This window comes from Phasianus colchicus, chromosome 7 (assembly GCF_987193195.1).
Source record: "Phasianus colchicus chromosome 7, bPhaCol1.hap1.1, whole genome shotgun sequence".
In the NCBI taxonomy this organism is placed as follows: domain Eukaryota; kingdom Metazoa; phylum Chordata; class Aves; order Galliformes; family Phasianidae; genus Phasianus; species Phasianus colchicus.
The window spans coordinates 7,710,057-7,733,709 of NC_143442.1; the positions used below are offsets into that span (position 1 = coordinate 7,710,057).

Here is a 23,653-nt window from a genome sequence, read left to right on the forward strand (position 1 = left end):
TCTTATCAACTCCTACAAAAGTAAAATTCATGTAGAAAGAAGGAATCTGTAGAAGCTCTTCTGTTATCCTCAGGAAGATGGGGAGTTTAGTTCCAAAGTACACAGAAACCTTCCTTCATCTGTGGAATAGGTAGGAGCTTTCTCAGAACGCAGGGTTTTTTTGGTTGTTATTTTTTGTGTTTAACGTTTCTCACCATCTTACCAGCTCTCCAGTACTAAGTAATAATAATTTTCAAGTATTGCAAAATGTATTTCCATTTTTTGAGAGTGAGGAGGGTTTTTTTCCTTAGATTGTCTTTCTTGTGCTTGCACAAAGTGAGCTGCAAGTCCAACAAGCTGAGAATCAGAAGAGCTGAAAAATGGAAAGAATTAAGTTGCATATAAGAGGGAACAGCACCATTAAAGCTATAATATTTATGCAGTTCTGAGGCATGCAAATTTCAGATTTCTTTCCACTTAATTGATGTTCAGGGCATTGGAGAGGCTTTGTTTAGAGTATTGATGAAGTTAAGACACCAGACACAGCTCTTCGAGTACGCAACTGAAATGGGAAACTGTGGCAGCTTTTCGGCATGTAGCCATGCTGTCACTTCATACTAGCACAGGAAAATAGTTGTATTCAGTCTCCGTGCTCCAGAGTAACGCATGCTGCAGATAAAGAAGTTTATAATATCCAGTAGTGCTAAAAAGTGTTTGGTAAACAAAATTAGATAAAAAACAATGTGCAATAAAATGCACATTTTTTTTAGAGGAATGTAAACTGTCATGGACTAATTATATCCAAATGTCTGTGGTACAATATTTGATATTTGTCAGATGTTTGTTCAACAGAATGCACATGTTGCTATGGTAATCACTGTTTGTCATGTTAAGTAAACTTTAAAAAAAAAAAAAAAAGCCTTGAAATGTTATTTTCTGTTGTGACTAGTGTCTCCAACCCACACACAGCTGTTCTGAAATAATGAATAGTCTTCTAATATTTAGGATTCATCTTACAGAAGTGGCAGGAGCATCGCTACTGTCAGAGGTGATCTCTGCATTGCTTGGTCTCTGCACTCTTGTCAGCCAATATGAATAGGCTAGACCCCATTTTCAGCCCCTCCACCTGGCACTGTTGTGCCAAATATGTGGCACTGTTTACCCAAGCTGCGTTGCATTTTCCTGACTGGGCATAGCGTGACTTCACTACATGTCTAAGATTGCTTTCAAGGTCTCTGGGATGATTTGCTTTTCCTTATGGCCTCAGTGAATGAGACATTCCAGCCAGTCATCATACACAGCTACAGAAAATGTTCAGTTTTGTGAATTCATGCTACAGAGATGAAAGTGTAGTTTCTTTGGAATATCACCTACTTTCTAGCTCAGCTGTTACATGGCAGGACAGATTTGGGGTGGATGGATTGCCTACCTTCCCTTCCAGAAGCGGAGGAACACTGGTATGATACACATGTGCTGTGCAGTCATACTCATCATATCTCCTCAGAGAGCCACCATGGTCAGAATGAATGAAAACACTTTATACTTTCCCACTTCTTTTTCTTTTTTTTTCTTTTTCTTTTTTTTCCTCAAAAATGGTGAATATTATTGTTATGGATTTTTCTCCTTCACTGTTCAGGATAACAGTTTTGCAAGGACATACTTGACAAATGCTCTTCATACAAAGAATGTTTTTGTTAAATGAAACTGTTTTTCTATTTTTATGAGTGCTCTCTTAAATTCTGATCTGTGAACATCATGCTTTTATAACCTGGGACTATGAATTGAAATATATTCTTTGGCAACCGCTGGAAAGCGTGTAACAATGACAACACAGTTCATTATTTGCCTTTTCCAATTTATGGATTTGCACTTTGGCTTTTGCAAATTAAATCGTTTCTTCTACATCGGCCATCTGGATATATATAGATATGGTAGTATTTTAAGAAGGGAAAATTAAGAAGCTCCTCCTGTCTGCTGTGATTTCGTTGCTGGTCAGACAGAAGTCGTCCTGAAATAATCTAGGTGGTCATACTGCGCTTGTAAATCTGGTGGAAATTGAGAATAGTCAGCAGTAGATAGAGTACAGCTTCTGGGCTTTGCAGACAGGAGGCAGTGGAAGTATTACCCAGGAACTTATCTGTTATCAGCAGCATTGCCCAGGGGAACTGTAGACATCCTTAATTTGCAGGTCACATCTCTGTCTGCCAGTTTGAAGGCTGTTGCTCTTCATCTTCCCTTCTGTCCTCTTCCATTCATTACAATAATTTCTTTTAGGAAAACTGTACAGTATAATAGTTGTACTGATTTGAATTGAGTGTGATATTTCCTGGATCCACTAGTCTTTCAATCTGTTTTAGACGTTTCATTTTAATTTGGGAGCCTGAAGATTTGTCACGCAATACCTGAAGTTCCCTTCTGCCACCCTTCGTAAATTTACTGTTGCTTAACATCAGTATGATAGTATGCATTTTCTCTTACTGCATTTTTTGGTACTTCATAGATAGCTTTGGTTCTCTGGCTTTTCTGTACATTTAATGGAACATATTGTGCATAGGTTTTATTAAATAAATACCTAAAAAAGAATTATCAGGAGCTGAGTATAATGGAACTTAAAAGAACCATCCCTCTGCCTTCAAAGTGCTCCCTCTGCCTTTAAACTCTCAGTGAACACAGCGGCTCAACTTCAGAGAAAGCTTCCCTCTGTCCAAGGTGCTCACTGCCTTCAGCCGCTCTAGAAATATTGGAGTGACTTTGAAGTTTAATTACTTCAAATGCTGAACTGGAGTTGAATCTGATTAGCTTTCAATTTAAATAGAATTTTGTTTCTGTTGTTCTTTCTTTTTTTGAGCTAAAACTTCCTAATGCCTTCTGAGGCAGAATTCTGTATGGAAGAGTTCCTGGGGGAAAAAAAAGGACTCATTTGGAAATGCGACTCTGTGGCGTACTTCTTGCTTAAAGACCAAGTATTTATGATAAATGTGTTTTCAGTGTTGGGAAATGCATCACGCTTTTTTTGTGTGTGTGAGGTTTTTTACCCTACCCTGTGCCATGATGCATGTAAGGGAGATGGACAGATGACACACTACCTGTTGTTAATCTGAACATCCAACAACAGTATAACTGTGACAGCATGTGTTTAGCCTGAATCATACAGCAGGTGCAACAGAATGACAGAAACTGCATTTGTGTTTTTTCCTCTTTGTTGCATTTAAACCAACAGCACTTTTAAAATTCACATAAGGGGCTGTTATTCTCAGATCTTGATTTGGTCTTTAACATAGCTGGCAAAATTTCAGATGTCATACCAGCAGGCTTTATCACATGAGCTACTAGCTGTGAAGTAGAAGGCATTGTATGTACATATGCGCATAAATAAGTGGAGGGTAAGAGAGGAAAAATGTCTGATTGAAAGATAAGTGCAATGTATTTCAGCTGTCTATGTATGAATACAGCTTGCACTTGGTAAAGATTTCATGTTGGCGGAGCTTTTATTTCCTTCACCAATTACTATCACCAAACTCTTCACAGTACTGCAGGAAAACTTTTTTTCTGAAATAAGTCATGGAAACTTACAGCCCACTTAGGCATCGTGTCTGTTCCTATGCATGGTAACTGCAGGTTTGTTGGATGCATTATTATAGCTTAAAGTGTTCCACATTGCTGAACTCTTGTTTTAGTGAGTAACTTTGAAGAAGATAAACTGATCATAGAATGTGAGATTGGGTAAAATTTTTACACAGCATGACACATTTTACCACCTCATTAGTGTATTTAATTTTTCAAAGTTTGTAACTTGTTTCTAGGATATTAACTGAAGGAAGTGTACTGGGAAAGGAGTTTGAAGGTGATACAAAGAGACTCAAATGAATTCTGTGTTTCATTGAGTTAGTTGTCTGTAATTCTTCTAACAATCCTCTGGGCAGGTTTACCTTTTTGGCATAGAAAAAAAATCTCTCTTCCATCTGATTTTTCTTTTTTAAATCAGTGCCTGCATAATCTGCTGTGGATACTTTCAGGCTAAAGAATGGCATAAGTATCCTTGACTTGAGCAGTGATTATTCTGACTTTCTCATCAAGTAACACACTGTGATAATACCCTTGAAATCTGGGATTCAGTGCTTGACTTATTAGCTTCTAAGCTCTAAAGAAATAATGTGATTAAGAGCTGGCTCCTGATCCCATTGTCTTCACTGACTTGATTAAGTGGTGGTGGATCAAGCTTTTCATGTATAACATACAAGAGTGAAATAAAGCTTTAAAACTACTGTGTCTATTCAGTTAATGGTGATCATTCTGAGGCTAAATTTTCTTGAGAAAAAGTTTGATAGACAGGTAAGAAATTGAAGTCAAATAGGAAGAGCTAGCAAACTTTCTGATATTTGAGTATGCCTGTAATACTCCAGTCTGTTTTGAAAATATTTTTGAGCCAGCTTGAAGGTTATAAGTGACTATGAGCAAAATACTTTTTTTAAAATGAAAACATAACTTTTTATAATCATTCTTTCAGTGTGATAATCATTTTATAGAGCTGTTGGACTCCAAAGTTCCAGCCAACTAGCACCATCCATGGTCCTCTTCTGCACAGAAGTCCTATTGAGAGCAGAAGCCACAAATGTTGCCATATACACAATTAGGCTTTTTGAGAGCCTGTATTTTCCAAACATTGTAGAAATGTGTCATGGAACGATGATTTATTACAGCAGCTGAAAAATGAAGAGCTGTCTGTACTAGAAGAATGTAGGTGGTTGTAGGGGAAATTTCTGTTCAGTGTTTTGCATCAGAAGTTTGTTCACAGGGTGGTTGGTGCTTTCATTTCCTGGGTACTGGAATCTTAATTTGAAAATTGCTACCTTGTCAACCATTAAATAATAAGTGCAGGTTAAAAATTAAGAGAATTTTTGCTAGAATTGGAGACTAAAAGATGATACTACTTCCAGTTCTTTTAAGGTAATTGTTTCACAGAGACAGCATATGATCTCAATATAGAAGAATTTTAAAGCATAAATTTTTAAACAGAAAAGCCTAGGTTAGTGTGAATTTTCTTATTCCTTGGGGATCTGTAGTGGTTCTCAAAAACAGTGTTGACAGAGTAGAATAAGAAAAGAAATGAGATTAGTCCAAATTTCTAGGTACTACCCATCATTTGGTTGAACAGTGGTTGGGCATGAGTAAATAGTGATGTTTTACTTTAAAAAATATATTTTGTAACCCATTAAAACTGTGATTTCTAAGGTAGGTAATATGACTATAAATATTACCAAACTGAACTTTTCCCTTTTAAGAAACCTTTAAGTCAGACTTCCTTTCTTTTAGTGAAGACATTTAGACTCTTCCTTCTATGGAATTTGAGGGCTTTCACAATGGACATAATGCTGCTAACGCTGCTAAAAGGGATTGCAATTTTCAATAGTGTTTTATATTTATTTCACTTTTTTTATTTTTTTCCTGCTGAAATTCAGAAGGTTATGAACATTGTTACTGCTTCCATTTTTTAGACTGCTTTCCAAAAATAATCATGTTTCTTGGAGTCACCACTTCTCCTCCCATCTCTCAGAGTTTTAACATTTCTTATCCAGTTTCTATATATTTTTTAATTGAATACAGCATATTCTTTGTATTTCTGTCTATCTGTTTGCAAAATCTGCACTGAGTTTTGTATCATTTCTGTTGTCTCTGCTTGGACATCTTTCCAAACTCTCACTTTCTCCCACTGTTTCTAAGGAAGCTCTTCATATGCTGTTAGAAAACTATCATTTCTATGCATAATGTGTTCATAAATACTATTATCAAACATTATAAGAGGCCAGTATCTAGTTAGAGGTACATTCAGTATATTTACCAAATCAACTTTTTGCCTTCTTAACTTTTTCACATATTATTGCTTTTCAAGTCATTTTATCTTAGTTGTTCTCAACTCTCTCCCCAGTTGTTAAATCAGTTTTGATGTTTATTCATATGGTACCCATCATATCTATTCTTTCTTCAACTTCAGCAACTTACTTGTATTTTGATCAGCTGCCAACTTGATCAGGATATTAGCACTGACCCTCTTTATTTTTAGCAAATCGTCTGCCCTGCAGGTGGGTGTTCCTTAGTGACACAAAATTGATTCAGTGTAATGCAATGGAGTTGGGTTTTATTTAAGCAGTATATTTTAACATTATAACCCTGGTAAACATTATATCCCTAGTAAAAATTTGCAGCATTGACAAGTTAGAGAAGGTCATGTTATCCTAGAGTGGCAGGAAAGGGTTAATATTCTCCTTGCTCCTTTAGTTAACTGAACCGTTATCTGGCTTAGCGTTAAATGGCCTCAGAATCCTGCAGACCTGCTTTATCTTTGCAGTCTGAAATGTAAAACAGACAAAATCTCCCTGATCAGATCACTGTTAGAAAAAGTCATTTATTTGGCCTAACAACCTTGACTGTATCCTGTTAAGCCACGGAATTGATTTATTTATTTTTACTAGCGTATGGGAGTTTGTAAAGGGGAGCCTGCAGTTTTCTTGGTGCTTACAGTTTTTCTTATGTGTACAATTTACAATTCATTAAACCAGCCGTACAAGTTAATCATCTTTGGTGTAACTGCAGTATTGTCTGAATGTGCTTGTGTATGTTAAGCAATTGGTGCTTGCTTTGATTAGAGGTAGAAATTATGCCTATGGACTGTGACCTATTTGGAGAATGTGACTAGTTTGCTCATGTTATTAACGATATATGCATCAATAAATGAATGACAAAGTTGCATTAATTTGTGTGGTTCTGTTAAGATGCATGATACTTTACAAAGTACATAGTAAGTCTCAAGAGAAAGGACCTTTGGGTTGAAATATTAGAGGCACTCAGGACATAAAACAAATTATGTCCTGCTATGGAACAAATTATCCCTTGGTTATAGACACACTCTTTTGAATGTGAGCAGAATGCACCTGGATGAATTGACTTCCAGAGATACTCAAAGTGAATTAAAGATAAAAACTGTTTAAATCTTAATAGTAATTTTGTACAAGTTCTGTTCTCATTATTTTTTATGAACTGTATATACCTAGGCATTTCTACCTAACTCTCTTCTGTGTTTCTATATGTTTATGTATTTTTAATGTCTTCTGGTTTGAATGTTTCAAACAATCTGTTTCATCATCACCTGCTATGAAAAAGATATGCACTTGATTGAATTTGAAGTAGAGTTCAGCCAAATTTAAATTATTTTAAGAGTCTACAACATACAGCTATCATGTTCAAAGGCAGAATTTCAGATCTCTAGATGTTAACTTTCAAGTTGACATTTCTCGTCTCTAGCAGTGATTGCATCTGCAGATTCTGCATAAGTGCTACACTGTGAAAGTTTAATTATAAGGGGAAACTTAATTGAATATTTCTGTTTGATTAATAATAGAGAAGCAGGAACATCATGTTTGATTTTAGGCATAAGCCATGTAAGGGGTGTTGAAAGATTGCTGTTGGTGTGTGAAACGAGTTAGAATGCTAAGGTGTGCTTTCCTTACTGGGTCACTGTGTTTCTGGTGACTGAGTATGGGCCGTGACCTCTATGAGTTGTAAATGTGCAGATCACAGGAGTCAAGGTAAAGGTCACAAGGCTTTTACTGCAAACTCTCTCAGTTGGCTGTCAATATATTATCTTTAGTATAGTGAATGGAGCACTGTCTCCTAAGTAGCAATCCAACAGCTTTATTTAACTAAATAAAAACATACTGAGAAGGGAGAAGGTTATCCTTTCCTCAAACTACCCAAGGAATAACACACCCAGTGTATTATTTCAGAATCAGTGGGGCCCAGTTCGCATCCTATGTAAAATAATGTGAATCTCACATAATGGCAGAGTAAGATCACTCTGTGTGGAAATACCACGAAGAAACAAGATTCTGCACAAAATTATAATTTTTTAATACATAGGATACCTTGCTTTCTTATTTTGGTTAAAATTGAAGACACTTAAAGGATGTTTTTCAGTATTCTTGGTCATGATGGATGTGGAATGATGAGCTCGTGTCTTGTACCGACACAGTCTTTTTGGTTGATTGATAGGTTTTATTTAGGGGATGGCAGAGAGCTATTTTTGTTTGTTGTGACTCATTACAAAAGCTAGGGAGATCCAGTTTTTAACACTAAAAAATATGGAATGCACAGTAGAGAATTTGTTTTGATTTTCAGTAATATTATTTAGCTTTATTGACTGATACTTGTAGATAAATACAAATGTTCTGCCTTTTTTAATTTTATTTCTGATAACAACAAGGTTTAGTAGAGCGCTAGCATTGCTTGGCATTCTGATAAAGGAAGCTGCCTTGGTGATGATACTTTGAATCTTCACCTTAGGAAACTTGTACTTTCCTAGTGACCTATGCTACATCTAACTGTTGTATCTAACCCATATGTTTTTGCTCTTGAAATTGAAATAGAAGCTTCTAAAATAAATGCTAGCACTCCTGGTGATAAGAATAGCCTTACAGTACAGCATGGGAAAGGAGAGAAGCTGCTGAACTTCTCAGTAAGGATGTAATATATATAATGGCAGACAGACTGTGTTGCATTAGTGTTCTCTACATTTAAGGTAGAGCGTATTTTTATGTATGTGTGAATTGTCTCCAAACACAACTCAAAAGCCCACTGTGTGAATTAATGTATTACAGTAGAAGGTCACACAGAAGTTGCTGTGAGATTTCCAGAGATGCTAGCTTTGTTTTGCAAGTAGGCTTTTTACTGTCTTCAGTATGAAACAGTGCTGCAGGGGATGCATTTCAGAGAGAGCTTTTCTTGCTGACAGCATCACTTGCCAGTAGCCAAGCAGAGGGCAGAGCTGCCCTCCCCCTGAGGCATCCGGCCACACTGCCTGCAGCTTTGGGCTTCTCTAGATGTTGCTCATGACAGTAATATTAGTAAAGCCTGGTCTGATTTTGATGAAAGGGTTTTTCTTCAGAGGATTTCTAGGACTGTATTTCCTTTATTTTATTGACTCCCTAAACTGGATAGGACTCTGTATTGTAACTCTGGGTAAAGAAGAAAGATGAGTTGACTTTCGATTATGACAGTGACTCAATGGATTTTTTTAAAGAGATGTTCAAAATCATGCAGAAATGATGATAGTGATGTGTTAATCGCTGAGTAATGTCTACCATTAGCACAAGAATATATTATTATCATAGTTACTTTTGGCCTCTGAGAGTAGGAAAGTATAATATTATCCTCATGTATACCTTTTCCAGTTTTATTTATTGCCTGTGAAAAAGCATGTTTTCTTACTTCTTTGTAGTACATCCAGCTAATGCAAATAATCAGTTTGTAGTGTTCATCTTCTAATTCTTAATTTAGTGTCACATTCCTAACTAAAATCACTGATGATGGCTTTTATGAATTGAAGAAGGCACAGCTCTGAAAATGGCATTGCAATTTAGTAAGAAATGACTCAGGAGTGATCACTTTTGCTCAAAGTGGTGTGTATTTATTTCCTATTCTGTATTATATTTACTCTCTTGTAATGCCAACTAAATAATCAGAATTTTTTTTTGCCTGGGGAAGCTGTGGATGTCCCATTCCTGGAGGTGCTCAAGGTCAGGGTTGGATGGGGGAGCCTAGGCAGCCTGATCTAGTATGAGTGTCCCTGCCCGTGACAAGGGATTGGAAGTGGGTGGGTTTTAAGTTCCCTTCCAACCCAAGCCAGTTTCTACATTAATCCCTGGTGTGCATTGGACTTGCAGAGAAAGTAATAGTTGTTTGTATTTGTAAAGGAGAGTACATCTGGTTTGTACATAGACACTCTGTATATCGGTATGGGTATACCAGGCACTGCCCATGTTTTTATGTATATATGCTACTGTTTTCCACCATTCCTATTGCAGAGTAGAGTTAGACCATACCTGAGCCTAGATCCTTAGTTAAATAGTGTATTTCTCTTTTCTTGGAATTTATTGTTTAAGACACTTTTAATTCACAGCAAAGCCAAACATCCATCCTAGGCACAGATATCACAGTAATATTGTAAAACACTGAGTGGCGTTTGCATGTTTTTGCATATTCCTTTCATCTTCTACAAAATGGAGTGTATGCTACATTACTATGAATAACTTTCAACAATTCCACATCTTTCTCTTTGATTTCTTGAGATCATAAGGATGTGCAGTGGCTATTTTATATAATGGCCGATTTAATAAGCATGGTGTCATCACAGTTGAAGCATCGATTTCAGTTGCTGCTACCAACAATGTTTCACTCTTAGAAGATGGAATATTATGTATGTATATAATATTGAATTTTCTCATTTTTTTCTTTTATAGAAGTTCAAATCTTAATTTTCACATGCACCCAGAATCAAATGGAAACTTGTATAAAGGTATTACATAATTTCAGTGGAGGTTATATGGCCATTCTGTAGCTGACTTTGTCTGAAGAAGGACTGCAGAATGAATATGTGGTGATTTGAATGTGCACATATATGTATGTAGAGATCCCTCTTCACTCCACATTGGCCTTTCTTTGAGAGTATTCATATATGCAGTTTCTGTTTTCTCAGTGGAGAAATGAGTTTCTTGCTCTGCGCAGCGCAAATCTGCAATCTCATTTAGTTGGGCTCTGAGCCATGAGCTGGCAGACATGTTTGGTTGGAAGGGACCTTTAAAATAATCTAAGTTCTACACCTTTGTAAAATGTTTATATACATTTGAAATGAAATTGTTCCTCTTACAGAAGAATAACGAGATGGATGTACCTGCTTTCTTTAGTTTTGAAGTTTGGAGGCCCTTCCAACTTGAAATTGAATGCAGATTGGTTCTAGTAGCACTATGAAACAACAGAAAGGGCATTTTCAGAGGCCTTTTCATTAGCATATTTTCTCAATTTTTCTTCCAGGTCTTTGTGTAAAACTTCACAGATTTAGATTTAGATTTACAGATTTAGATTGTAGATTTAATTCTGTAAAATTATCAACTTTATTGCCTAACAGCAATAAAGAGAAACAGGAGATGTTTGTCTAAATGTCAGGTATTATCAGAGCACAGCACATTTAGAAGAACTCAGACTATATAACCCCAAGGTTATATGTATTTAAATCTGTCTTCATTACATTTTCTACGAGACAGAACTTCTCTATCTGAAAAGGCCTCTAATGTTTTTCTCTCATTAGTTGCTATACTTTAAAGTCAAAGCATAAAAAAGCTGCACAAAGCATTGACATACTGAAGTTGTATGTGTTTACTTAACTGTGAGATACAGTTTTGCTTTCTTCATTATTCCGAAAAATCTCTCTCCAAGAACGGGTCAGTTTTTTCTCATGGGAGGACTGACAAGGGGAGATACTGTTATTTATGGAAATTAATTCTTCCTATTCTTCACACTGTACGTTGCCTGTCTTGAAAGCAGATTTGCCCAGAAAAACATTCCTGTGAGTCCAGCTTAGAATCACTTAGGTCTTTGAGTCCTTGCCCCAGGAAGGCCATGAGCCCTGAGCACAGTGGGGGTGGATCTCAGGTGCAGAGCATCAGAAAGTCCTTGGAGGCAGGAAAAGGGCTCTGCTGGTGGCAGCTGGTAGGGAGAGCACTGAGCGGCCTTCACCAGCAGCATCTTAAAGGTAGCAATGGGTGGCTGCCAGGGCATGGAGTGTGATGGTGCTGCAAATAGAAGAGGTGAGCTGAGAAGAGAGGAGAGAATAGCAAAAAGTTCAAATTAAAATTTTTCCTTGATGATTTAGATAACAGGATAGGGAATAAACCGATATACACTTGTGGATTGTACCAAACTGGGTTACTGGAAGCCAAGAGACAATATTAGAATTCAAAGCTATGTGAACAAATTGGAAAAATGTTTTGAATAAGCATGATATAATTCAGTAACCACAGAGGCAAGCTGCTACATTTAAGTTGGAGTAAAACAGTAAATAAGTACTCACTAGACAATGTATTGTAGACAACAGTATTGTAAAAAAATAAAGTGTGGGATCACAACAGTTAACAGATTAAATGTGTAAATAATACTCCTTCAGAAAAATAAATCACGTTTCAGTGTATAATTATATATAAATATATATAAAAATATATATTTTTGTTGGATGTGAAGTCTTGAAAGCATTATTTAGGTTAAGGCCTGAAAGAACTGTGTTTCCTTAGTCTCAACATGGAAAGGATAGAGCTGTAAGTCTTCGAATAAGTAAAAGGTTTCTGCAAATAGTAAGGTGATAAACTTCTCTTTTTGTATGCTCTTTTAGTAGGAAAAGGTTTAGTATGTAGCCTACCAGATATGGATTAGATTGAATATAAAACTTTCTAATTATAAAGATAAAAACTGAAATTACTTTCTTAGAAGGCTTGTAGAGAGAAGACATGGTTAAACCAGTATTTCTGGAACACTTTAGGAGCAGTTCAATTCCGTCTTGAGGTGAGACTTAGTTTACTGATTATCATTCTGATTTTTCCATGATTTTTTGCATTAAGAATCGATATTTTAGATAATTAATTCCATACTGTTTATTAATTCAGTTCCATGCACTATATGTTGCAGTGTCTTCTGTGTAGAAGTGTCTTCTAAAAGAAATAACTCAATACTATTTACATAGGTACATCTTCAGTGTCAGGTATCGCTGACCCCATTTGAACATAAAAAGAAAATGAGAGAGAAAGCTAATCGGAGAAAACAGCTTTGCACTCAAGATAGCTACCTGAGATTACCTCTAACAGAAAAAGGTGTCCTACAACTGTTGGAAACTGGTATTGTTTGCTGTTGTGGGGAGTGATAAGAAACTACTGTGGAGTTGGTCAGTTTCTGAGCATGATGCACTGCATTGTAAATCTTTGATGAACATTATCAGATCAGGGCTTTAATGAAATACTTCAAACTGATGTCTCGATGGAAATAGGGAAGCTATTGTGTTGACAGATGGAGAATTCTATAAATATCAACAAAATTATGAAATACTGAAAGACAAAGGAAAAAAGGTCTATCAGCACAACAGAATTAATTCTCAGGAGAGCTACTTTAGCACAAGCAACACCATCTGTGCAATCAGTTGTGCTGAAATGTCTGTGACCTGTTTTTTTTTTTTTTTTTTAATATCCTGTACCAGCTAGCACAGATGAATAAAAAGCATATATATGTTCTCCTAAATTCATTGAAGTTCCCTTTTTCTGTTTTGACAAGGCATTCAGTTGTTGCCAATAACCACTGAAATGTCTTAGGAGAAGCACATGTGGAACAGGAAGCAAACTGTCCTGTATTTTATCAGCTAGGTTATCACAACAGGATCCAAGCTATGCTACCTGAAGGCAGTGGAAGGGAGATGTGTAGTGCTAATGAAGAAATTAAGCTTCACAGATTCTGGTGGAAACAGCATTATCAGTAGCCATTGCTGTATACACTGTTAGTGGTGATCTTATCTTATGGGACAACAAACAGAAACAAGCAGTTTTGTAATTACTAAACAAGAGTAAATAGCTGATGTAGCATAATAAGTGATATGTCCTGTGACTGTATCATCAGAACAGAAAATAGTTATCTTAGAAATATTTAACATCAAGAACAAATGAAAAAGCTTATATTTTAAAATAGAACAGAAGATGTAATAATAATGTTTCATAAAGGAAAAGGATGAAAAAAAGGTTTTTAAAAAAACTCCACCAGTCACTTCCCAAACAATAAAAAAGCCCCAGAGAAATAAGGCATTGAAATATCTAACACCTCTTGAGTTCATAGGGTCTCTTCATCTCTCTGTGTCGTTTGTGAGCAAACAGAGTACCTGCTGCCTTGCTGCTGCCAGTGAGTCAGTTGGAGAAGAAAAAATTAGATAGGGACTGCAATCTTTTCTTCAAAATTATCCTACTGTATGCCTTGATCTCCCTTTGCATCCTCATTATTTGTTGGCATCTTCAGCTCAGTTTTGTGATCAGAAACTGGACATCATATCTTATATGTCATATGACTTTAGACTTCTTTCCTTTTTTACTTATTTGAGCATTTTTCACTTGAATCAGCTAGTGCACATTTCTGTAAATACCACCACAGGTAGGAATGTGTGTCTTCAAAACAAGATGTTATTTTTTTTTTCCTTCTCTAATTTCCTTTTTCTCATTCTATTTGAATAAATGCAATATGTGAGTAAGATATTATCTCAGAAGAACTGAGAAGAAAACCAAATCTTGGTTCATTTTCTTTCTTCTGAAGGAGTAAACTAAATTAAACCTTCACAAACACTCAAAGGAGGCTTGATGCAGTTCTGCTTTCAACAGCCAGTGATGTGTAAAATTTCTCATGAGAGATGTCTTTCATATGGGACTCAGACTGTCCTGGAAGGAACTTGTAGAAAGATCACGCTATTTGAAGTATTGGGAAGTATTAAAGTGTTTAAATATGTATCGTTCTTAGACAGAATTAGGATCTTCAGCTCCACTGACCAGAAGTAAGCACTGTCAACAGCCTCATATTTCTATGGAGATAAATTTGTGGATGTATTGTCAGAAGTACGTTTTCCCTTACACAACTTTGGTTCAAAATATGCATGCATGTTATGAAGTTGCCTATAAGGCAATTTAACAGATGAGAAATTTCTATAAATAATGAAATATTTGTAAAGTGAAATTTTTAATCATACTGAAGTTGAATATGATGATGCATAAGAATAATATGTGTGTACATGTGTATAAACATAAAAGAGACGTTATGCTTGAGGCATACCAGTTTTGCTGTCATGTAACAATGACTTCAGTGAAGTTACACCTGGTTTTTAATGCTGTAGCTGAATAAAGCAGGAAAGATTCATATAAATTTTTGCTGTAAGTCATCTCATACAAGACTCAGGAAACATTTTACATGATAGTGTAACTAATAGAATTTCAAATGGCAGAGATATATGAGGCTTTCAGAAGTAGTAATGCAAAACATTCTTTTTTGAATAATTCACTCATCTGAAATTATATATTGAAAAGGGATTGAATTGCATATCCAAATATAGGGTGGTCTATCTCAACTCTTGATTCTCAACTGCAATTTGTATCACTTTACTGTTGGCTAAGTGGACTGAGTTTGATCGTGAATTAATTAACATTCTGCAGTAGATGTCTTTTTCTTGAGATAATTAATCTTATTGAAAAGTTTTATATGGAATGGTTGAAGCTATCGCAAAATTTTTAAAGGTGGCTTTTTTGTTTGAAAAAAGATAAATTACATGTCTGGAAATGTCTCTTTTATATTTATATCACTTTGGCAACAAGTAATTGTTGCAGCTGGTAATATTTCATACCCCGAAGTATTAATGCTGGCCATAAATTATTACCAGTGATAAGCAGTGGCTCTTACCAATCATGACAAGTAATTGATGTTGATTGAAATAAATAAATATGGCGCTTTCAATAGTTATAACCTTGTTGTTTAACTTTCAGTGCTGCAAATTCATTAAGCTAGCTGAGATTAACTCTTTGTAATTAGATGCAGAGCTTTCAGAAACAAGATATTCCACCTATAGAGGCCAGAAATTACCTTTAAAAAAAAAAATAGAAATAGACATTTAGATATCAGTACTAGCCAGACTTCTAGTCCAGCTCAGTTTTTCTTGAAACTGAGTAGGAACTATTGGATTCAAAGATGTGTAGAAATTCTTCTTCTCAATATTACAGACAATATTGTTGGTTATTTCTCAGGGCTTGCTCTGAAACCCATTGAGAAACCCGTTGACAAAATCTGTTTTTCTGTTATACTGATCAAATCCTGAAGAATCATTAGCTGCATTTCACATGTAGGAGGTCAGGGTTGATGATCAAATGATCATAGTAAGTGTTTCTAGGTGTATGAACTACGAAGCAGTGTATCATCAGCTGCAGTTTATAATTACGGCATGCTGAAAGGATTTACTGGAGTGTGGTGCAAATCCACAGTTCATGAAGGAATTAAATTCTGTGCCTTTGCCTGCCCCAGATACAATCCAGATGAAATCAGTCATCAACTCATCTGATTAAACTTGTGTTTAAGTTCTTGCTGAATCTAAAACTATGCAAATATCAACCAAATGCTTCATCTGCCAAGAACATAATGTACCATTTTATTCAGTCACAATGTGAACTATATCTGGAGTACACTCACGTGAGTGTTCAGCTTTAACATCAAAAGTTGCAGTCTGAGGTTCCACTGTAATTGTTTCCAGGCCTGGAAACCAATAAAATTCCTTTTGTTAGCCTGCATTATTATCAAAAATAAACATTAATTAAAAAGGGTTGTTCTGTTACTGATAACAGTGTTTATTCAAAGTCTTCATTTGTGATGTAAAAGTTAATCCCTCTTGGTTTTGTGCATCTGCATTTTGAAGTTGATACTGCGGAGCTTTACTTGTTTTGCACTCGGGCAGCCAATTACATGAAACTCAAACTTGGCCTTGCCAGCCGTCGTCATTTCAGCTTCTGTACTAGCAGCTCCTGTGTTGGAGAACACATGGAGTCATACCGGTTGAACAAATGGAGAACATGAAAGATAATGCAGTTTTAAAAGAAAGTGGATTTCACCTAATAATATTATTGATAATGTTATTAAATTATTTAATGCATAAGTTGCAGAAGGGATGGAGCATTCATCCAGCAGCAGTACTTTGCCTTTGGCAATAGTCACGCTGCTGATAATTTCATCTTATTAACTGCATCACAAATCACACCAACACATCTTGTAGTGCAAAGGGGAAAAAAATGATGCATCATTTTTATTGTTTTGTGAAACTTATGTCTCAGCACATTGGATACTTTTTCCATTGTGTTGGGATCCTAGCAAAGAAGGCTTAACACTCATAAAAAAGAAACAAGGAATAGTAGTTTGTGAGTGAATGTTGATCCATTTTTTGGAGTGCATAATGTGCTGCATTGAATCCTGATGATACAAAGTGAAGACTAAAGCTCTCCTGATATCACTCGATTGCTTTTAAGACATTACTACAAAAGGTGAAATCTGGCCATATGTAATTTGGTGTTTTCTGAGCGTGCAGTAGAATGAAGTGTTTATGTATAATATTAATTACTCACTAGAAGTCTTTCCTCATTTTCATTGCTGGAGATCAGAATTATGCTAGTATATGAGTAGCAGAACTGGGAGTGAAATACCACTAGCTAAAGGAGAAATAATTCAGATAATTTAGATAATTTATTTAGATAATGTGTGTAGATTTTCTATAATTTGTAATAGATTTTCTATAATTTGTAATAAGTAATGCTGTGGCTCAGTCAAGGCAGTGTCACGCTTGAGAAGCTGTACCACAGCCTTGCAGCATGAGCAACTCCTGCAGCACTGCACTTCATGGCAATTCCCTTAACGGAAGTTAAATCACATGCAAGTAGATTTGTTGTTTTCATCTGTGGTACAAATTTAACCACCATCATCAACATGGTCTCAATCTGCGTGCTGTGTGTCTTCCTTCTGAGGTGGCACAAGAGTAATGGTACAGTGCATTAATTTCAGTAATCCCTCCAAAATGCATCTGTAGCAATCCTATGCATCTATATTTCACTGTGTTTCTCTCATATTTTCTTTCCTTCTTGCACTTGATTATTATTTGTAGTTCTGCCTATTCTACAGGCTCCTTTTTTTCTCGCAGGAAGAAAAAAGGAAAAAATATATATTTGCATGTCATTTATAAAATAGAGGGTTTTTTTGAGCGCTTAGTGCTTTTATTGTAGGTTTGGTTTTCAAACTGTGAATGAGGTTCCATGTATAATTGTGTGGGAATATTTCCTTGCATAAAGATTGGTGAATCTTTATTGTGGCCTTGTAATTGCTTTACCATGTTGAAGTCTTTTTGCTTGGTTTTGAATACAAGTAGAGTTTTCTGTAATTATTCAAATGCTTAATTCAACTGTAGGAAAGAGGATGAAGGCAAAATCCTACTCATGTTGCTATTCCTCAAGCTGTACAGCAGCCATCTGCTCCTTTGTCTGGCACCCACCAAGGCATTTTTGAAATCATGCCTACCCATTCCTCTGTTGTATTACATATCATCTTAAAAACTGAGAAGGGCCATGGGTGAATGAAGAAGTGAAAGCATTGCAGGATGTATTCCTGTTTGTTTCACTGGTTTGGCGTGTCCTCACCCTGTGATTTCTTGATTCACAGATGTCTTATGATATGTTCTTAAAAGGCTATTAATTAAGAAATACTACTGTTAATTTTATAGGTTTTGTTGCTGTTGTCATTATTGTTTTTCACCTGGGCTCAGGGATGTTTGTTTCTCAGTAACACTGTTGTTATATATGGCCTGAAGAGGTGAGACAGGATCTGTGAGAAGAGGTGATATCTTTTATGAGATCAATTGATGTAACCAGAAAAACAGAAAAGCTTTCAGCTACATAAAATTTCTCACACTGGAATCTGTCAGCTTTGAACTGCCTAATAACTACCTTCTCTGCCTGCAGAGGAAGAAAAGCAGTTTCTTCTTCTTTCTCTTTCTATAAATAATTTTATTTGGGAGTCATGCAAGATATTGGAGCAGTTAAATTTTTTCTGCAACTAAGGCTGATCATTGTGTTTATAACTGATTCATTCTTTTAATTCTTACGAAAACAATGTAGTAAGTTTTCATTCAGGACAATACTCTCTTGTAATCTTAGATTTTTTTAGAGATGATCAGAAGTGTAAATGAACCCATAGTAAATGTGGTATCTGATGAAATATCTTTATAGTTTGGAACCTTACCTGAGAAACTGTCTCTTCACGTATCAGTGTGTTTTGAGGCCATCACTTGTAGATTATGCATATTCTAATTTTCCCATTATTTTATGATATTCTTTAAAAATAATAATAATAATAATGAGACAGGCATGGCTTCCCAGTAGTCTTCTTGCTATTTGCTAGATTCAGTACAAATAAATACATATCTACTGCAGGAATATTGTGTGTTAGAGACATATCCCATCTGAGCGGTAAACTTTGAAATAACTGGAAGAATACTGCAGGTGCTAAAATTTATATTTCATACGTTATGAAATGTATCTATGTATGAAGTTATTTTTTATTTTTCTTGCTCAGACTGAGTGCCATTATGCCCCATGAAAAGTCTAATTAGATTCTGAAAGGAGAATTTACAAAGTTGATTACAAAGAGCTGAAAACCACAGACTGGTTCTTATTATGGGCATCTCCATGGGTTAAAACAAAAACAGAAGACAATCTGTTCACTATGTTGCAAAAAGCTAGCAAAGAGGCATCATTATTGCTCTAAATAAAGCAATTGTGTTATTTCAGATGTTTTTTATAGCATAGGAAATGGATATAGGATGCATTGAGGTATTTGGCATATTGTGGTGGTAGTGCTGCAAGATTCTGAAATCATCAGCTCTCCTCTGTTTCCTTGGAGCTGAGGGTTCTTATCATCCTGTGGAAATATTGCTGGTGAGGTTTCCCTAGGAGCTTTTTAGCACAGGCACTATTCTGCTAAGAGATGTTTTCCAGGTTACCCAAGAACAGCAAACTGAATGTTTCCTAGTGTGTATTACAGGCGTGTATCTTGCTAAGAATGTATTGAACATTATTCTGCATCTTACTGGGCTATATACATTGAGCTTCATGATACTATTTCATTTTTAGACACCTTAGAAGGACAGAGACATTCCTTGAAAGATAGAAAATAAAGGGCATATAAAACTCAGAACAATATGTCATCTAAAAGTTCACATCTTGATTGATAAGTGTGGATTTTTGTTCTTTTTCTTTGATATGTTCTTACTGTTGGCTGTTAGCTGAATAATAGATTGTTATTTCAATATATTTTGACTTGGAACCATTTGTCTTGAAGGCACTTTTTTCACCTTTTTCTTTTAGATGCTTTATAATATAGTTCTATAATTTTTTTAAATTTATTTATTTTTTTCCTACACAAATGCAGATAAATTTTTCAGCATTGAGTAGCACCACATGAAGTCCTACCTTAATTTGATGAAAGACTGAATTCAGAAGAAATCTTAGAATGGCTTGGGTTGGAACGGATCTCAAAAAACATCTAGTTTCAACTTCCCCTGCTGTGGGCAGAGTTGAAATCACTAAATCAGGTGCTAGATCAGGCTGCCCAGGACCTCATCCAACCTAGCTGTGAATGCTTCCAGGTTTGGGTTATCCACAACTTCACTGGGCAGCCTGTGCCAGGGCCTCATCACCCTCTCAGTGAAAAATTTCCCCCAGAAACCTAATGTAAGTCTTCCCTCCTTTACTTTAAAACCGTTACCCTGTCCTGTCACTATCCACCCATGTAGAAAATTTGATTTTCTTCTTGCTTAAAAGCTCCTTTTAGTATTGGAAGGCTGCTATCGGACTTCCCCTGAGCCTTAATAGTAGGTATGTATGGTATTTAACTATTCCATTCTGTGACAAAATAAAAGTTTTGTTGAAAGGGGAGGTTTGCTATCAATCTTATCTAAAAATCAATTGTCACCATTCCTAATAGGCCAGAACCCTAGCAACGCATGCCAGCCTTGGAGGCAAGGACCCTTGCAGTGTTCCACCTTAATGTGTACTGTTACATCATTAAGTCTTACTAGGCTCTCTCCCTTCCTTCATATTCCTTCACTGATATATCAGTGCAGAAATAACTGTAATGCATTCAGTATTTTAAGGCCTTGCTCTCCTGCTTTGTTCTACTTCCTAGAAACCTTCCTGGTGTCTATATTCATTAATTGATTCCCTTCCCTATACCTAGAAGATAAATCTGTCACTATGACCTTTCTTCCTTTTTCTCAGTTTCACCTAAGTTAAGTATGTTGGGTCTTTTTTTGTTGTTCTATCAACTGAAGTAGTTTACTGTCTGTGTTTAAATCTTTAGCCTTAGTTTTTTGATACTGTCCTAGTTAGAAGGCACGGAGTAGAGGAAATATTTGAGGACATGTCAGCATAGGAATGACAGCACTTCACATTTGAATGCTGAAAAAGAGATCTCCACTGTAAATACGCAGTGATAGAATACATTGCAGCCTGAGTTTTACTTTTTGAGCTGTCAGTCTGTTTCTTTGCAAATTCCATCAGAAATTATGAGATTTTAAATTTTTATTAGTAGACATCACACACATAAAGGAGCTGCGAGGCAGAATCCCTAAAGCCTGTTTGTGCCTCTTCCAAAGAGAATGTGACTGGTGTTATTGGTGAATGTCTGATCCTGATACTTTGAGGATCGCTGATAAATCTCTTTGTTTAGTGCCAGGCTTAGTGCCTACAGCTAGGCTCCTGCATGGTGCCTGTTGTGGTGCCAGATGTTATGTGTTAGGAATCAGAAGACACAGTCTCAGCAGCTCATACAGCTCTATGGAAGGTGGCTTTAACAAAATAGTGGAGGTTCTAAGAGCAATGCTGCTAGCTGGAGGTTAGCCAGCAAGAGCCTCCCAGCAGTGCAGTGCTTATCTTATATGCCAGGCTTAAAAAAAATAAGATTTCCTACACTCTCTCTCTCTCTTTTTTTTTTTTAATTTAGATTATGATTATGTTTTGGTTTATGGCTATTGCAAGCAGGATGAATTTAGAAACTTTCTGACTATAATTACTTATAGCAAATATGAGTAATTCAAGGAAAACATCAACATCCCTTTTGAAAGTGACTTCATTATAATGATTTCCTAGTGTTGTGGACTTCTTTCAAAGCATTAATACTATTAATGCCAAAGACATTAATATCTCTACATTAACATTTAGATAGAAATTTTATTAGAAGATAGGAGAGTTTCAAATGAAATATGAAGTCTCCCTCTTGCTGGTACAGCATATTTCTATTTAAAAAAATGACTTCCTAGTTTAGCTTTTTTGTTGTTGAAAAAATTTTGTGCAGTAACTTCGAAAATACCCTGTTACAAACTCTTCTCAACCCTCCTGACATTTCGTGATACGCTTCTCCTTTTCCTGGAAAGACAAAAGACCAATTCCTCATCACTCTAACTATGAGACTGTCCCCTTCAACAGCTGCGTGCAAGTGCCCCTTTGGGTAACATCTTGCAGTATGTGCCCTGTGCAGAAACCATGATGATGATTTAACTGTTGATGTCTCTTTGATCTGCTTAATTTAAACATATTATGTAAGCAGGCAGTCTACAATGTATATAAGTAGAATCCCCAAAGATGTCTATTACTGACTACATCTGTATAACAAAGTAATGTTTGACGGCAGAGAAAACATATAACAATTTGCTTTGATTTAGTAGATTTTAGCCCTTTGGCTTTTTGGTTGGGCACGTTATATGATGTACTGTACTGTTTCTCTGCATGGATCTTCTGGCTCCAAGTACTTCAGCTGTTATATTTTTCACTTAAATGACAATCTTTTTCATTTTAATACAGCAAAATGAAGACAGCAGCATAAGAATATGCATTAACTCTGTTTTTCCATCCTATCCAGAGAATACTGGCTTCCTGGGATCATTATAATAGTCAGCCTTTGGTTCAATATTTGTATTTGTAATCCCTTTGTTTTCTTTTCTGTCACAGGTTTTTCATTATTCTTATACAGCTTCCTACGTGATTTACAACATACACACACGGTAGGAAACACTGTTCTTTCAATTTGATGTCATTGTCACTAAATCTATAAGTAAAGCAATGCCAGAGTATTCAAGTAAAAATCTTTACTTTCTTTTCAAGGGAAGTTTGGGAGTTAAACCCTCCAGAAGTAGAGGATTCAGTATTACAGTATGCAGCATGGGGTGTCCAAGGGCAGCAACTGGTAAGCACAGTCATTCAAAATGGTATGAAAAGCAGTTTAATAATTTATTTATTCTAGACAGAAGTAAAACAGAAATTTAAAACCTTAAGGTCAGTTCTATTACATGGCTTTTACCTGGAAGTTGCATAAACTATATGCTGAATGTTAGTATCTTTCTGTTCCAGGTCTTAGGGAACGTTTTAATTTTCAAAAAAGGAAGTATGTCTTACTTTGCTGCTTTGTTTGCTAGGTGTTTTCTTCTTGTTGTTTGAGCTGTTTTTTTTCCCTAATATACAAAATTAAAGACTTTGCTTATATTGAAAGAGTCACGCCTTCATCTATATATACACCCAAGTAATTCTTATGATAGGCATGTCTATGGACATGACTATGAGAACAGAAAAATTGAAAGTAAAGTTTTTAAGTGCACGATCAATGAAAACTGTGTACAATAGCAAGAAGCTTAACATTCAAAAGTGGATGTGATAAATCCAATCAATTATTTTCATTAAGAGTATTACTGCCAAGATAATTTGTGCTGCGTTGAATTCATAATTGTAAAAACAGAAATGCTGTTTTATATGATGTTTTCTATCAAAAGTTTTATTTTATGAACATAAATCACCCTTTGTGACCAACATCAATATGAGAAGTAAAAAATAGTGATTCTTGAAACAGTGTTGATTTTAAACTATCTGGGTTGGTAGATGAAGACAAGAGAAGGACTTCTAAAAGCCTCTAAGCTTCTACTCTCTGAATAGAGAATTCACATATCTTTGAGGTGACAATCTAACAATCTAATTAATGCTAACAGGCATGATTCGTGAGCCTCTTTTAATGTATGACTTGTTTATGTTGGTGGGTGGTGGGAACATAAAAAATGGTTCTGGTTGGAATGTACTCTATCAAGTAAGTGAAGCCAGGAAGGAAAAAAAAATGGTATGTTTGATATGCTTTAATAAATGACCACATTAATTTATCAGTAATGAGAGCATGGTGATGGAATTGATGGTAACAAATATGTAAATTATTTATG

General features: G+C 35.8%; 1 protein-coding gene across 4 annotated transcripts in view; it reads left to right on the plus strand.

Moving 5' to 3' along the window:
* DPP10 (dipeptidyl peptidase like 10) overlaps nt 1-23,653 on the plus strand; it is a 357,782-nt gene that overhangs the window by 281,173 nt on the left and 52,956 nt on the right. For all 4 annotated transcript variants that reach the window (XM_090143605.1, XM_090143604.1, XM_031590710.2 and 1 more), the window contains exons 6-7: nt 22,404-22,456; nt 22,557-22,638. In XM_090143605.1, coding sequence (XP_089999731.1) covers nt 22,404-22,456; nt 22,557-22,638 — 135 coding nt within the window. The remainder of the gene's footprint in view (nt 1-22,403; nt 22,457-22,556; nt 22,639-23,653) is intronic.